The sequence below is a fragment of the Aotus nancymaae genome, unplaced genomic scaffold (assembly GCF_030222135.1).
Source record: "Aotus nancymaae isolate 86718 unplaced genomic scaffold, 86718_ANA_hifiasm-v0.15.2.pri h1tg000033l, whole genome shotgun sequence".
Taxonomy (NCBI): Eukaryota; Metazoa; Chordata; class Mammalia; order Primates; family Aotidae; genus Aotus; species Aotus nancymaae.
In genome coordinates this window covers 21,808,338-21,825,935 of record NW_026988447.1, presented here as the reverse complement: position 1 = coordinate 21,825,935, position 17,598 = coordinate 21,808,338, and the positions used below count along the sequence as shown (strand labels likewise).

At 37.1% G+C, this 17,598-nt stretch overlaps 1 protein-coding gene across 1 annotated transcript in view; it reads left to right on the top strand.

The window, feature by feature from the left end:
- The first annotated feature begins 2,829 nt into the window (after window positions 1-2,829).
- The window catches only part of CUNH4orf51 (chromosome unknown C4orf51 homolog), a 65,183-nt gene continuing 50,414 nt past the window's right edge, over window positions 2,830-17,598 (top strand). The window contains exons 1-2 of the mRNA XM_012454028.2: window positions 2,830-3,116; window positions 16,893-16,966. Coding sequence (XP_012309451.2) covers window positions 2,887-3,116; window positions 16,893-16,966 — 304 coding nt within the window. The 5' untranslated portion in view covers window positions 2,830-2,886. The remainder of the gene's footprint in view (window positions 3,117-16,892; window positions 16,967-17,598) is intronic.

The window sequence follows — 17,598 nt, the reverse complement described above, 5'->3', positions numbered from 1 at the left end:
GATAAGTTCTTTAGTGGTGATTTCCGAGATTTTGGTGTACCTGTCACCCAAGCAGTGTACACTGTACCCAGTATATCATCTTTTATCCCTCACCCACCTCCCACCATTGCCCCGGAGTCCCCAAAGTCTATGATATCATTTTTATGTTTTTGCATCTTCACACTTAGTTCCCACTTACGAATGAGAATATATGATGTTTGGTTTTCCATTCCTGAGTTACTTCACTTAGAATAATGGCCTCCAACTTCATCTAGGTTGCTGCAAATGCCATTACTTTGTTCCTTTTTATGGCTGCGTAGTATTCCATGGTATCTATATCCACCACATTTTCTTTATCCACTCATTGGTTGATGGGCGTGTTGGCTGGTTCCATATTTTTGCAATTGCAAATTGTGCTGCTATAAACATGCATGTGCATGTGTCTTTTTCATATAATGACTGCTTTTCCTCTGGGTGGATAACAAGTAGTTGGATTTCTGGATCAAATGGTAGTTCTACTTTTAGTTAAGGAAACTACATATGGATTTTCATAGTAGTTGTACTGGTTTACATTCCCAGCAGCAGTATAAAAGTACTCCCTTTCCACCACATCCATGCCAACATCTATTATTTTTTGATTTTTACATTATGGCCATTCTTGCAGGAGTAAGGTAATATCTCATTTTGATCTGCATTTCCCTGATAATTAGTGATGCTGAGCATTTTTTCATGTTTGTTGACCACTCATATATCTTCTTTTGAGAATTGTTTATTCATATCCTTAGTCCACTTTTTGATGGGATTATTTGTTTTTTTCTTGCTGATTTCTTTGAGTTCCTTGTAGATTCTGGGTTTTAGTCCTTTGTCTAGAACTAAAACTTTGCATGGTTTGCAAATATTTTCTCCCACTCTGTGGTTTGTCTGTTTACTCTTCTGATTATATCTTTGGCTGTGCAGAAGCTTTTTAATTTAATTAGGTCCCATCTATTTATCTTTGTTTTTGTTGCATTTGCTTTTGTGTTCTTGGTCGTGAGGTCTTTGCCTAAACCAATGTCCAGAAGAGTTTTTCCTATGTTATTTTCTAGAATTTTTATGATTTCGGGTCTTAGATTTAAGTCTTTGATCCATCTTGAGCTGATTAAGGTGAAAGATGAGGATCCAGTTTCATTCTTCTACATATGACTTGCCAATTTTCCCAGCACCATTTGTTGAATAGGGTGTCCTTTCCCTATTTTATGTTTTTGTTTGCTTTGTCAAAGATCAGTTAGCTGTAAGTATTTGGCTTTATTTCTGGGTTCTCTGTTCTGTTCCATTGGTCTATGTGGCTATTTTTATACCAGTACCATGCTGTTTTAGTAAGTATAGCCTTGTGGTATAGTTTGAAGATGGGTAATGTGATGCTTCCAGATTTGTTCTTTTTGCTTAGTATTGCTTTGGCTATGCAGACTTTTTTTTTTTTTTAATTCCATATTAATTTTAGGATTTTTTTTCTAGTTCTTTGAAGAATGATGGTGTTATTTTGATGGAAACTGCATTGAATTTATAGACTGTTTTTGCCAATATGGTCATTTTCACAATATTAATTCTACCCATCCATGAGCATGGGATGTGTTTCCATTTGTTTGTCTTATCTATGACTTCTTTCAATAGTGTTTTGTAGTTTTCCTTGCAGAGATCTTTCATTACCTTGGTTAGGTATATTCCTAAGTATTTTATTATTTTTGTAACTGTTATAAAAGGGGTTAAGTTCTTGATTTGATTCTTAGCTTGGTTGTTGATGGTGTATAACAGTGCTACTGATTTGTGTACATTGATTTTGTATCCTGAAACTTTACCGAGTTAATTTATCAGACCTAGAAACTTTTCAAATGAGTCTTTAGGATTTTCCAGGTATATGATCATATCATCGGTGAAGAGCAACAGTTTGATTTCCTCTTTACTAATTTGGATGCTCTTTATTGCTTTCTCTTATCTGATTGCTCTGGCTAGGACTTCCAGTACAATGCTGAATAGAAGTGATGAAAGTGGGCATCCTTGTCTTTTTCCAGTTCTCGGGAGGAATGCTTTCAACTTTTCTCCATTCAGTCTAATGTTGGCTGTGGGGTTTTCATAAATGGCTTTTCATATTTTGAGGTATGTCCCTTCTATGCTGATTTTGCTAAAGGCTTTAGTCCTAAAGGGATGCTGGATTTTGTCAAATGTTTTTTTCTGCATCCATGACCTTAATTCTTAACCCTGGCTGCTCTTTAGAATCCTCCAGGATTAAGCTTTAAACAAATAGTAATGCCTGGGCCCTACTCCACACCAACTAAATCAGAATCTCTGTGGTGGGGGTCTAGACTCCTGCTTATTTTAATGGCTTTCAGGGTGACTCAAGTGTGCAGCCAGCCAGAGCACCACTACTCTGTGACATATGAGAAGCTGTTGAGTCACCTGCTATTGCTGACATTATAAGCAGTTCTCTTTCAGACACGTGGAGCCTAGGTCTTTAGGGGAAGTGAATGCTTGGCACTGTTCTTTCATCTCTTGTTTCCACTTCTTGAACCACCATCATTAGGAATTACTGCTTTATTCATGATGGCAGTAATATACAAATAATTTTGCCACATGCTTTCTTGCCATAATTATGAAGCAGCATATTTCTTAAAGTCCAGAAAGTTATATAACTTACAAATTTGTTAGTTAAAATTTCCCTCCCTTAGGAGGCAAGGGGGTAGCGTTCGTGGAATTTTGTGATTCGTTGCTTGGCAACTATATCTAAGACAATTAAGCTTCTGCACTCTGTGAACTGTTGAGTCATAAAGTTTGGTGAGCCCAGTCAATTGCTTCCTGCTACTAGAAGGAAATTAGTTCTTCATTATGCAGAGAACTTGACAAGTTGTCATCCGGAGCAGGCCTTTCGTAGTTATGTCACACTTCTACTTGACTCCACAAATTCTTCTGCCCTTTAACCCTCTTACTTCTCAAGAGTTTGATCTGATCAGACGCAAGGCTGGAGCATCTTGGCAGGATGAAACACGATGGTCAGATTCTTCTGTGACAACATACACAGGCAGCTACCAGAAAAAACAACTGGACAAGTCCACGTGTAGCCGATTTTCTTTAAGAGCAGGACAGCATGAGCCTGAGTGTAAACAGTAAGATTTCTTTGTAATTCGCACCTGGATATATCACTATAAATAGACAAGAGTGCTCTTAGAAGAAAGAGGTATTGTAGACCCTGAGAGACTTCATAGACTTTAACCCTCTATATTTTCTTTTATAAATGTCAGCAGGAAGAAGAGCTAAATGCCAGTGACCAGCTGAAATTATGATCTTATTCTCTATTTAGTACTCTTAAAGTTACATATAGCTACCTACTCCTCAAAGGATATGGATATGAATATTTGACTAAATTTTGGAAATTTTGAGTTCTCTTTTCAGCAAAAAGGTGCTCCTGAGAATTTTGCTTTGTGTCTTGCTTAGTTTTCTGGCTTTCGGGAGCTTAAAATTTCCTTCAGAGCAGGAAGAAATTGACTAAATCCTTTCCTACTCCCTACCTGTGGTTATTGCATTTTCTGAGTGTTTACTGTAAGCCAGGCCCTGTGATAAGCCCATAATCAAAAAAATTAATTTCAGTTTGATACAGCAACTGCAACTATAGAAATAAGTAATCAGCATAAACAAAGGAGATTTTGTGGGTATCTGGTGGGGGAGGGAGTGTTGTGTGTTGGAAGAGAGCTCAGTAAAGCAGGTTTCTTCTAAGCTGGTTTGGAAGGCCAGTGAGTGGGAAATGGAAAAGCACACTGCATGGAGAAAAAACATTCAGCCCCAAGCACTAACAAGGAGCTGCAAGGAGCTCAATAATACATTTGAGAATGTAAAAGTAGGGATGTGGAAAAATGTCAGGACTCATTATGAAATCTATCCTTCTGTATATATTAATTGGTAAATATTTTACCCAAATTCTTGAAACCTATTTGATAATCAGTTAAATTATTAACTTCAACTTCAGCTACGTGGAATAACCCACATAATACCCTGATAAATATTAGTTATATTGCCATCCAGGCCTTTCCAAATTATCAAAACTAAGTGCTTAAAGCTAAAATGTCTCAGAAGTACTTTCCAATTGGGTGCCTTGCCTGGTTTAGTCTAACAAACTATAATTTCTGCATTTTTTAAATAAATCTCAACTATGTTGGCACTTAATTAGCTTTGGACATCCCTCTGCTAATTTTGTGACACTTGAGTTTCCTCTTGGCCAGATAGTAAAGTTGTCTTAGTCCATTTTCTGCTACTATACCAGAATACCACAGACTGGGTGAATTATAAATAATGGAAGTTTATTTGGTTTATGGTTATTGGAGGATGAGAAGTCCAAGAACATGATGCCAGCATCTGGTGAGGATCATCCTGTGGCAGAGGGTGAAAGGTGGAAGAGAGCACTTGCAACAGAGAAAGATACCAGAAACTGAACTTGCTTTAAAACAACCTCCTCTTGAGATAACTAACCTGCTCCTATGATTAATCTATTTGTTAAGATTCCACACTTATAACCCAATCACCTCTTATTAGGCCTTACCTCCCAAAACTATTGCATTACGGATTAAATTTTTAACACATGAACTTTTGAGTGACACACTCAAACCATAACAGTAGTCTTTAAGCACTACTGAGGTCTTTTCTGAAAATAGCGTTTGAAACAAAGGTGGTATCCAAACAGATCCACTTATCAGAACAGGAAAAAAAGGTACTACATTTAATAATTCTGAAAAAAAATTAGAATATGACATCTGGTGAAACTGTACAGAACTCTGATTTTTTTTCCTATTCAGAGTGTGATCATTATGTGAATCATTCCAACCAAGGTGGCCTGTGACATTGCAAACCACAAAAGAGCATGAGCTAGTGAGGTTCGTCTGTTTTTGGAACCTCAGAAATGTAAATATATTCTTTGCACAACTATTTCTTATTCTAATAGAAGCTAAGAAGAAGCAAGTGTTATAAATGAGGATGAAGTACAGATTCAGCTCATTTTGAAAGTACTGATTATATTCTAAATTTGCTTTTGTTTTTAATCTTTTTCATGGCTAATTTTAGCCCCAAGGACAAATGTCTTTTTAAGTTCTGAGCAAAAGCTATTTGATTAAAATTCTGTAACCCTATAGAGAGACATTTTACATTGCTATAAAATCAGAATTGTCCAAGGAGAATTATTGAGACAAAACAGAAAATCATTGATCATTTAAAGTGGGTTAAGTCAGAAAAGAATTAAAATATACAAAACATTATACTTTTTATTCATCATTTTTATTTACTATACATTGAATATTCATACTGTGTGAGACAGAAGAAACTTAGTAGAAGTCCTGATTATTTGGTTCTGAACCAGTTTTAACCGCAGATATGTAAATTTGTAAACATAATCAAAGGAATTCGGCATTTGGAGGATAGAGATTAGTGTGATACAGACCTTAAGCTATTATGAAATATTGGTGTCAATCCCAGTTGTCAGCCAAGGTTAAAATAAGGGAAGAGTCCCACTTTGAAATTCCTAAACCAGGAAGATGGCTCAAGTATAAATTATTAAGTCTTGATTCTTTGTGTGTTCAAGACAAGGAATGGAATGGCATACAAATTGGGAAGGAAGAAATAAAACTGTCTTTGTTTGTAGATGACATTATTATCTACAAAGAAAATCTGAAAGAATCAGAAAAAAAAAAAAAAAAACCTGGAACTAATAAGCTATTACAGCAAGATGCAGAATATAGGGTTAATATATAAAAATCAATTACTTTCCTATATATGAGCAATAAACAAGTGGAATTTTAAATTAAAAACGTGATACCGTCTACATTAGCATCTCTCAAAGTTAAATACTTAGGTATAAATCTAACAAAATATGTACAAGATTTATATAAAATTTTATAAAACTACAAAATTCCGATGAAAGAAATCAACCAAGAGCTAAATAAATGGAGAGATTTTTCTATGTCCATGGATAGGAAGACTCATTATTATCAAGATGTCAGCTCTTCCCAAATTGGTCTATAGATTAAATGTAATTCCAATCAAAATCCTAGCAGGTTAGTTTGTGAATATCAACAAACTAATTCTAAAGTTTACATGGAGAGGCAAAAGACCAAGAATAACCAACACAACAACTTTAATGCTTATTATAAAGCCAAGGTAATCAAGATAGTGTAGTACTGGTGAGAGAACAGATCAATGGAGCAGAATAGAGATCCTAGAAATAGACCCACATAAATATAGTCAACTGTTCTTTTACAAAGAAGCAAAGGAGCAACTATTGTTCTTTTCAACAAACGGTGCTGAAACAAATATTCACATGCCAAAAAATTAACTGAGACACAAACCTTATACCATTCACAAAAAGTTAACTCAAAATGGATCATAGACCTAAATGTAAAATGCAAAACTATAAAACACCTAGAAGATAACAAGAGAAATCTTAAGTGACTTTGGGTATGTTAATAGCGATGACTTTTTAGATACAACACCAAAGGTATGATTCAGGAAAGAAATCATTGATAAGCTGAATTTTGTTAAAATTAAAAACATCTGTTCTGAGTAAGATAATGTCAAGAGAATGAGAAGAGAAACCACAGACTGAAAGGAAATATTTGCAAAGGATATATTTGATAAAGAACTGTTATCCAAAGTATACAAATAACTCTTAAAATTAAACAATAAGAAAACAATCTAATTACAGAATGGGTCAGCAGGGCGAGGTGACTCACGCCTGTAATCCCAGAACCCTGGGAGGTAAGGCAGGCGGATCATGAGGTCAGGAGTTTGAGACCAGCCTGGCCAATGTAGTGAAACCCTGTCTCTACTAAAAATGCAAAATTTAGCCAGGCATGGTGGTGGGTACCTGTAATCCCAGCTACTCAGAAGACTGAGGTGTAGGTTGCAGTGAGCCAAGACCACACGATTGCACTCCAGCCTGCAGGACAGAGTGAGACATTGTCTCAAAAAAAGAAAGCAGAGGTAGCCAAAGAGGCCAGGTACAGTGTGGCTCACACCTGTAATCCCAGCACTTTGGGATGCTGAGGCAGGAGGATTGCTTAAGCTCAGGAGTTTGAGACCAGCCTGGGCAACATGGTGAAAACCCGTCTCTACTAAAATACAAACAATTAGCCTGGTATGGTGGCGTGCGCCTATAATTCAAGCTACTAGGGAAGCTGAGGCAGGAGAATTGCTTGAACCTTGGAGGCAGAGGTTGCAGTGAACTGAGATACTGCACTCCAGCCTGGGCAACAGAGCGAGATACCATCTCAAAAAAAGGGGGGATGGGGGACCAAAGACTTTAAAAGGCGCCTCACTAAAGGGATATACAGTTCCACAGTTGGCAAATAAGCATATAAAAAGATGTTCCACCACAACATATGTCATCAGGGAAATACAAATTAAAATAACAATGAGATACCATTACACACCTATCAAGAGTGAACCCCTAAGGTAAACTATGGGCTTGGGCTGATAATTGATGTGTCTGTGTAGGTTCATCAATTGTAACAAATGTACTGCTCTGGTGGGGGATGTTGATAATGGGGAAGCTATGAATTTGTAGGAACAGGAGGTATATGGGAAATCTCTGTACATTCGTCTTAATTTCGCTATGACTGAAAAGCTGCTCTTAGAAAAAAAGTCTTTAAAAAATTGAAGCAGAGGAAGCTGAGGAGTGGCAAGGAGGGCTGCTTTAAAAGGGATGGTCAAAAGGCAGGAAATATTATTATGGTTAAGGAAAGACATTTTCTAATAATAAATGAGTCAACCAAATAGGAGAATAGAGCAATCCCAAATTTGTCTGCATCTAATAACATAGTCTCTAAGCTTATTAGGTAGAACTGAAAGAGCCAGAAAGAGAAATGAGTAAATACACAATCATAATTGAACATTTTAACATAGCTGTCTCAGTAACTGATGGAAAAAACTCATTAAGAAGGGCAAACCAAATTTGAACATGATTAAGACACTTGTCCTAATTGACATAACTACCAACCACAGAATATACATTCTTTTCAGGAGTATGTGGAATATTTTCAAGAATTGACTATAACTTAGGACATTAAAAAGCAACAATTTTCCAATAATTTAAATCATGCAGAGTATGTTTTCTGACAAGTGTTAAGCTGGAAATCAATGACAAAAACAAAACTAGAAAATGTCTAAATATATAGAAATATAACAATACACTTAAAGCAGGAAAAGCTGCAAGACCAACCTCTCAAACACTGAACTGGGAAGGAAGGGGTGATTTATTCCGCTGGGAACAGGGGAGCATAGTTGCCTAACAGCCAAGCTCAGCTCACAAAGAAAGTCCCTGCCCTTTTAAAGCTTACAACTCTAGAAATTAGATGTGAAAGGGTCTTGACCCATGAATTAGGCATGGGGTGGGTGTTTGATCCTGTTTAAGTAAAAACAATGCCTTCGGAGAGATTCCTCCATACCATATCTGTATGATTATAGATGGGATTGTGGTTAGCAATAGGGGTCTTACCCTTAACCAGGCTGGCGGCGCCAACTGGGCCCTTCTCTGGTTAACTTCTAACTTCTCCTTTTGAGATGCAATGTAGAAGGCCGAAGATGATGAAGGGTCTCCTTCCTCATACTTATATAACCCATGAGTAAAAATTAAATCACAATGGAAATTAGAAAACAATATTTGAATTGAATAATACATAAAGTATGATAAATAAAAGATTTGTGAGAGCCATTGCCAAAAGGTGGAAACACCCCAAATATCCATCAATAGAGAGATAAACAAAATATGGTACATACATACCATAGAATATTATTCAGCCTTAAAAAGGAGTGCAATTCTGGCACATGCTACAACATGGATGCATTGAAAAAAAAAAAAGCATTGAAAGCTTTATGCTAAGTGAGTGAAGTCATACATAAAAAGACAAATTTTGTATGAGGTACCTAGGCTAGGCAGATCATAGAGACAAAAAGTAGAATACATGTTACCAGAGGCTAAGAAGAGGGGGAAATGGGAGTTATTATTTAATGAATATAGAGTTTTTGTTTGGGTTGACCAAAGAGTTCTAGACATGGATAGTAGTGATTATTGCACAACATTGTGAATGTTCTTACTTTCACTGAATGTACACTTACAAATAACTAAAATGACAAATTTTCTGTTGTGTGCATTTTACAATAATCATAATAATGAAAACTTGTGAAGGGTAGGACTTGTAGAATGCAGAGAGGGGGCTCGTGTATATCCATCCCTCCATATACCTCTGCATATTCATTCCTTGCACAAATTGTCAAAATCAACTTTTTCAAAACTCTGGAAATTAACCAAATGGTTACAGCAATCTGAGGAGTGTATATTCAAGAAAACTACAAAACTCTGGTAACAACGGTGAGGTTTCCATATCGTAACTTGATCACTCCCATCCCCTTGATAGTCCTTGAGAGCAATGATGGTTACTACATTTGTTTGATCATGAAAATGGTAAGTTCTTTTTAAAAATAAAAGTTCTCAAGTGACTCTCCTTAGAAGTTATCATAATGAAGCACTGATGAATGTATGTTTAATAAGTGCTCCAGATGAATCTTATGATCAGAAAAAAAAGGGAAATGCTGTTTGGAAGAGGGTGAAAAATCTGTTCAAGCCACATGGCACCCTGACACAAAACTCATGTCACTTAAGGGGCTGTGAGGAGTCACTCTTTCAGAAGACATTGGTTCCCTTTACTCTCTGTAAAAGAAAAAGAAATCTTGGGGCTCCTAAATCACTAAGCAAAAGGGAAAAGTCAACCTAGGAACTGCTTAAGGCCAACCTGCCTCACATTCTTCTCAGAGTCACCCCTCTGCTCAGTGAGATAGATGCATATCTAATTGCCTCCTTTGGAAAGGCTAATCAGAAACTCAAAAGAATGCAACTGTTCACCTCTCATCTCTCTGTGACCTGGTAGCTCCCTCCCTTCTTTGAGCTTCCTGCGTTTGCTTTAAGCTGTCCTGCCTTTCCAGACTGAACCAATATACTCCTTACATACATTGATTGATGTCTCATGTTTTCCTAAAATGCATAAAACTAAGCTGTGCCCCAACCACATTGTGCACATGTCCTCAGGACTTCCTGAGGCTGTGTCATGGGTGCACATTCTTAACCTTGGCAAAATAAACTTTCTAAATTACTGAGACCTGTCTTTAATTTTCAGGGTTCACATCTCCTTTTCACTAGAGGACAAAATTTACTTTTCTATGTCAATCTTGGACTCTTTCAACTGACCTCATTGTTGCTTAGGAGGAAAACAAACCCAGAAAAGAGAAAAAAGTTGTGATAACTGTGACTGAGCCTTTCAAAATAGTCCAAAATTGTTTGAAAAGCAATCGTTTTCCTTTCTGAATTGGCAGTTATAGAAACAAATTCCTGAGTGAAAAAGCAGCAGCATGTCAGGTTATGCTTCTCAAATGAAGTAGCCCAGGACAAATAGGGAGAGCAAGTTTGTTACAGCAGCAATAGAAAAGTAATACAGGTGGAAGGGTGAGCAGAAACATTTTTATAGTAAAGAAAAAGTATAAATGATTTTTATAATAAAGGAAAACATAGCATGATACAAAATTTTTAATAAATGTTTAAATTAAAAGAGGAAATTTAAAAGTTAGTGCTTACCAGTAACAGTTAAAAATGACATTTAAAAAAATGCCACATACCAGCCTGGGCAACATAGTGAGACCTCATCTCTACAAAAATTAAAAAGAAAAATAGCTGGGTAGTGGTGACACATGCCTGTGGTCCCAGCTAATCGGGAGGCTGAGGTGGGAAGATCACTTAAGACTAGGAGGTGCAAGCTGAAGTGAGCCATAATTGCACCACCACACTCCAGCCTGGGTGACAGAGTGAGACCCTGCCTCAAAAAAAAACAAAAAACGCCACCTACAACATGGCTAAAATAGGTCACATCTCTAGGAAGAAATGTAATCAAAGATGCGCAAGATCTCCACACAGAAAACTGAAAGACATTAGAGGAAACAGAGAAAACGTAAAAGGAGATGCAAACCATGTTCATGAATTGAAAGATGATTGATGTGGTTTGGCTCTGTGTTCCCACCCAAATCTCCTATCTAATTGTAATTCCCACGTGCCGAGGGAAGGTCCTGGTGGGAGGTAATTGGATCATGGGGCAGTTACCCCCATGCTGCTTTTGTGATAGTGAAGGAGTTCTCATGATAACTGATAGCTTGAAAAGTGGCAGTTTCCCCTGCATGCCCTCTCTCTCCTGCCACCATGTAAGATGTGCCTTGCTTCCCCTTTGCCTTTTGCAATGATTATAAGTTTCCTGAGGCCTCTCCAGCCATGTGGAATTGTGAGTCAATTAAACCTCTTTTGTTTATAAATTACCCAGTCTCAGGTAGTATCTTTACAGCAGTGTGAAAATGGGCTAATGCAAGAATATTGTAAAAATGTCAGTTCTTTCCAAATTGATTTATAGATTTTATACAGTTCCAATAGGTGTTTTTGTAGAGCTTGACACAATGATTCTAAAATTTATGTGGAACTACAAAGAGCCAAGAAATAGCTAAGACACTCTCAAAAAAAAAAAAAAAAAAAAAAAAAAAAAAAAAAGTTGAGTGTCTAAGGTAGGATGCTTTTATGAAACAAGAATAAACAAAGACCAGTGGAACAAAATAAAGAGCCCAGAAACAGACCCATGCATATACAAGTACTTGATTCATTAAAAAAAAAAAAAAAAAAAAAAAAAAAGCAGAACAGCAAAGAAAGGCTATGTTTTTAATTCCAGGTAGATTAATTCAGATGAATTCAATATCAAAGTATAAAAGGCAAATCAATGAAATCATTAGATGACAATATGGAGATTATCTTGATGATTTCAAGGTTGGCAAAGATTTCTTAAACAGAACACAAAAAGCACTAACCACAAGGAAAAAGTTAGGTAAATTTTGAAATACCTTAAAATTAAGTAGTTCTATTCAATCAAATACAATATTAAGGGTATATAAAAAGGCAAGCCATAGAGAAGAATATATTTTCAACTTAGTGACTGACAAAGGGCTTGCACCTATGAGAGATATATGTACCTATATACATATATATGTGTGTATACATATATATATGAATTTGTAAGAACTCTTACAAATTAGTACCAAAAATAAAAAAACACAACCCATTAGAAAAATAGGAAAGAGGCTTCAAAATTAAATTAATAAAACAAGATATCCAAATAACCAATAACCAATAAACATACCAAAGGTGCTCAACCACATTAACAATCATAAAACGCAAATTAAAACCACGAAGATCTTATGCTAAATACCCTCCAGAAAAGTTGAAACTTAAAAAACCATTAATATTAAGTGTTGACATAGACCAATGGCACAGAATAAAGAACCCAGAAATAAAGCCACACACCTACAGCCAGCTGATCTTCAAAAAGGTCGACAAAAATAAAAATGGGGAAAGGACACACTATTCAATAAATGGTGCTGGGAAAACTGGCTAACTATATGCAGAAACATAAAACTAGACCCCTACCTTTCACCATATAAAAAAATTAACTCAAGATAGATTAAGGACTTAAATGTAAGACATCAAACTATAAAAACCCCAGAAGAGGCTGGGTGCAGTGGCTCACACCTATAATCCTAGCACCTTGAGAGGCGGAGGTGAGCGAATTACCTGAATTCAGGAGTTTGAGACCAACCTGGCTAACATGGTGAAACCCCATTTCTAGTAAAAATAAAAAAATATTAGCTGGGCATGGTGGTGCACGCCTGTAATCCCAGCTACATAGGAAGCTGAGGCAGAAGAATCACTTGAGCCTGGGAAGTGGAGTTTGCAGTGAGCCAGGATCGCACCATTGCACTCCAGCTTGGGCAACAAGAGAGAAACTCCATCTCAAAAAAAAAAAAAATTCTAGAAGAAAACATCTAGGTAACACTCTTCTGGACATTGGCTTAGGCAAAGAATTTATGACTAAGTTCTGAAAAGCAAACACAACAAAAATAAAAACTGACAATTGGGATCTAATTAAAGCAAAGCTTCTGCATAGCAAAAGAAGCTATCAACAGAGTAAATAGATAACCCACAGAATGGGAGAAAATATTTTCAAACTTTGCATCCAACAAAGGACTACTATCCAGAATCTATAAGGAATTTAAATCAACAAGCAAAAGCTAAATAACTCCTTCAAAAAGTCCACAAAGGCCCAGGTGTGGTGGCTCACATCTGTAACCCCAGCACTTTGGGAGGCCGAGGCAGGAAAAGATTGCTTGTCTCCTGAGTTTGAGACCAGCCTGGGACTATAGGGAGACCCCATCTCTCCAAAAAAAAAAAAAAAAAAAAAAAAAAAAAAGAATTAATCAGGTGTGGTGGCATGTGTCTGTGGTCCCAGCTACTCAAGAGGCTGGGATGGGAAGATTGCTGTGAGCTATGATCATGCCACTGCACTCCAGCCTGGGTGACAGAGTGAGACTTTGTCTCAAAAAAAAATTGCACAAAGGACATGAATAGACATTTCTCGAGAGAAGACATAACAAGTGGCCAACAAACATATGAAAAAATGCTCAGCATCACTAATCATCAGAGAAATGCAAAGGAAAACCACAATGAGCTACCATCTCACATCAATCAGAATGGCTTTAACAAAAAATTAAAAAATAAGAGATGTTGATGAGGTTACAGAGAAATGGGAACATTCATACACTGTTGGTGGGAATGTAAATTAGTTCAGCTTCTGTGGAAAGTAGTTTGGAGATATCTCAAAGAACTAAATATAGAACTACCAGCGACCCAGCAATCCCATTACTGGGTATATATCCCAAGGAAAGTAAATCATTTCACCAAAAAGACACCTGTGCTCATATGTTCATTGCAACACTATTCACCATAGCAAAGACATGGAATAAACCTAGGTGCTCGTCAATGGTGGATTGGATAAAGAAAATGTGGTGTGTATACACCACCGAATACTACATAGCCATGAAAAAGAATGAAATAATGTCCTTTGCAGCAACATGAATGCAGTTGGTAAATGAATTAATGCAGAAATTGAAAATCAAACGTAGCATGTTCTCACTTGTAAGTGGGAGCTAAACAGTGGGTACACATGGACATAAAAATGGAACAGTAGACACTGAGGAATCCAAAAGTTCAGAGAGGGAAGGGAGCAAAGGGTGAAAACTACCTCTTGAGTACGAAGTTCACTATTTGGGTGACAGTTTCAATATAAGCCTAAACTTCAGCATCACACAATATATTCATGCAACAAATCTGCACATGTACTCCTCGAGTCTAAAAAAAAAAGCCTACTAAGTGTTGGTAAGGATGTCTAACAGTAAGCTCTCTCATATACAGCTGATGGGAATGTACACTGATGTCACTGTTTAGAAAAAGTTTGGTTTTACTTTCTACAGTTGATTCTATGGATATCTGAGACCTAACAATTCTACTCCAACTGAAATGCACTTTCACATGTATGCCAAGAGACATATATGATAATGTTCTTAGCAGTACTTTGCGTAATAGCCAAAAACATGAAAACAAGCAAAATGTAGAATAAGTACTATTCATCGGCAGAAGAGCCAACAGTGGTGTTATTATCAATGGAATACTATATAGCAATAAATAAGAAGAAACTATGGTTCCACTCAATAATCTCACAAATATAATGTACATTTTGAGCTAGATGACATGCTATATAATTCTATTGATATAAAATTAAAGAAAAAAAAGGAACATCGCAAACCATCATGTTTACTGATAAAATATATTAAAACAAGCAAAGAAGTGGTTCCTGTGGAAGTGGAGAAACTGGCTCACTTGCCACCTGTATCAGAACCATCTGCTCCAGATGTACTAAAGAATCCTTGCTGACAGTCGAGCTAAATAATCTGCACTTTTAAATTCATACTCCCAGGTTAGAAGAATGATGCAGGGTAGGCCACCAACCCCTGTCTCAGGAATTATTAGGGCTGATTTGTATGCTGATGATATGTGTTTAGGGCTAGTTAGGCTGACATTAATTCCACTCTACCCCTACCTCACAGAGTCACAGGTTCCTGAAGCTTGAGGTCCCTCCTCCCTCAATCAGAGGCCCTAAAATAATAACTACTGTGTGTTGCACTCTAGAAACTGATGACTTTGTTCATTCTGTACAAAATAATCTGTTCTTGCCACCCAGTCTCTGCTTGCTTAGAGTGTCATATTTGGATTCAAGGAAACTAGGATACAGATGTGTTTCAAAGGATACACACTGCATCTGTGAGTCCCCAAGTTACTCCACTGATATTAAGTTTTTAGTTTTTTTCAGACACCAACATAATTACTGTAATCTTTCTTATCTCATTCATAGCACTTATCTTATTTTGAAAACAACTCCCTAGAGAAACACTCATAAATCCCTTTGAAATAATTACGAACTTAATGTTTGAGCTTTTCATGCACAGAAGCTGAAAATATTACCCTTTTATGACAAATTAGAGAACAAACAAATCACTAAAGATGATAAAGTACAACTTTAGTTTATTTAATGGGATTGTGGGATTATCGTTAGGAGTGTGGAGAGAGAGGAAGAGAAGAAACAAATGTTTAAGAAACCAAATGAAAAGATGAATGATTCATATTTCTCTGAGTAAATACCCAGTAGTGGGATCACTGGGTAGAATGGTAGTTCTGTTTTTAGCTTTTTGACAAATTGTCATACTGCTTTCCACAATGGTTGAACTAATTTACCCTCCTACCAACAGTGTACACATGTGCTCTTTTCTCTGCAACCTTGCCAGTATCTGTTATTTGTGACTTTCCCAATAATAGCCATTCTGACTAGTGTAAGATGGTATCTCATTGTGGTTTTAATTTGCATTTCTCTAATGATCAGTGATAATGAGTTTTTTTTGATATGCCTTTTGGCCACGTCTTCTTTTGAAAAATATCTGTTCATGTCCCTTGCCCGCTTTCTCATGGGATTGTTTGTTTTTCTCTGGCAAATTTGTTTAAGTTCCTCATAGATGCCGGATATTAGACCTTCGTCAGATGCATAGTCTGCAAATATTTTATCCCATTCTGTAGATCGTCTGTTTGCTCTGTTGATAGTTTCCTTTGGTATGCAGAAGCTCTTAAGTTTAACTAGATCCCCTTTGTCAACTTTGACTTTTGTTGTGATTGCTTTTGTTGTCTTTGTCATGAAATCTTTGTGGAATATAAATCATTCCACTATAAAGACACATGTATGCAAATATTCAATGCAGCACTATTCACAATAACAAAGACGCAGAATCAACCTAAATGCCCATCAATGACAGATTGAATAAAGAAAATGGGCCGGGCATGGTGGCTCACGCCTGTAATCCCAGCACTTTGGGAGGCTGAGGTGGGCGGATCACCTGAGGTCAGGAGTTCAAGACCAGCCTGACCAATATGGTGAAACCCCATCTTTAAAATAAAAAAAAGAAAGAAAATGGAGTACATAGGTACATAGGCATCATGGAATACTAAAAGAGAACAAGATCATGTCTTTTGCAGGAACGTGGATGGAGCTAGAGGCCATTATCCTTAGCAAACTAATGCAGGAACAGAAAACTAAATACTGCGTGTTCTCATGTATACATGAGAGCTAAATGATGAGAACACATGGACACAAAGAAGGGAACAACAGGCACTGGGGTCTACTGGACAGTGGAGGGTGGAAGGAGAAAGAGAAGCAGAAAAATTGCTATTGGGTATTAGGCTTAATACCTGGTTGATGGAGTAATCTGTACAACAAACCCCCATGACACAAGTTTTATCTATATAACAAACCTTCACATGTGCCCCCAAACCTAAAATAAAAGTAAAAAAAAAAAGATGAATGGAAATCCCTGTAATCCATAGGCTTCATGTGACTTAAAAATCCATACATTTGTAACTCGTTTCTTCTATTTGCTCTCCTTAGAATGTCATTGCCAAATAGTTCTGCCTGCAGTCTTCTCCACTGGGCTGGTACCCAAGAGACTACAGATGTCAAAAGTAAGTGCAATATGATCTGTTTCTGGGCCCAGCCCTTTTGCCAAAGTTGCTGTGTTTCTTGGAGGTTCTTTATTTCTCTTGCTTTACTGAGGTGTGATTGACAAATAAAAATTGTAGGCTGGGTGCTGTGGCTCACGCCTGTAATCCCAGCTCTTTGGGAGGCTGGGGTGGGCAGATCACTTGAGGTCAGGAGTTCAAGACCAGCCTGACCAACATGGTGAAACCCTGTCTCTACTAAAAATACAAAAAAAACAAAACAAAACAAAAAACAATTAGCTGGGCATGGTGGCGCATGCCTGTAATCTGAGCTACTCAGGAGGCTGAGGCATAAGAATCACTTGAACCCGGGAGGCGGAGGTTGCAGTGAGCCAAGATCGCGCCACTGCACTCCAGCCTGGGCGACAGAGTGAGACTCTGTCTCAAAAACACCAAAACAACAAACAAGAAAATTGTATATATTTAAGGTGTAAAATATGATATTTTGTTATATGTGTACATTGGGAAATGATGATCACAATCAAGCTAATTAGCATATCAATCACCTCACATAGTTACTGTGTGTATTTCGTGTGTTGAGAACAATTAAGATCTACTCTCTTGGCTGGGCACAGTGGTTCATGCCTGTAATCCCA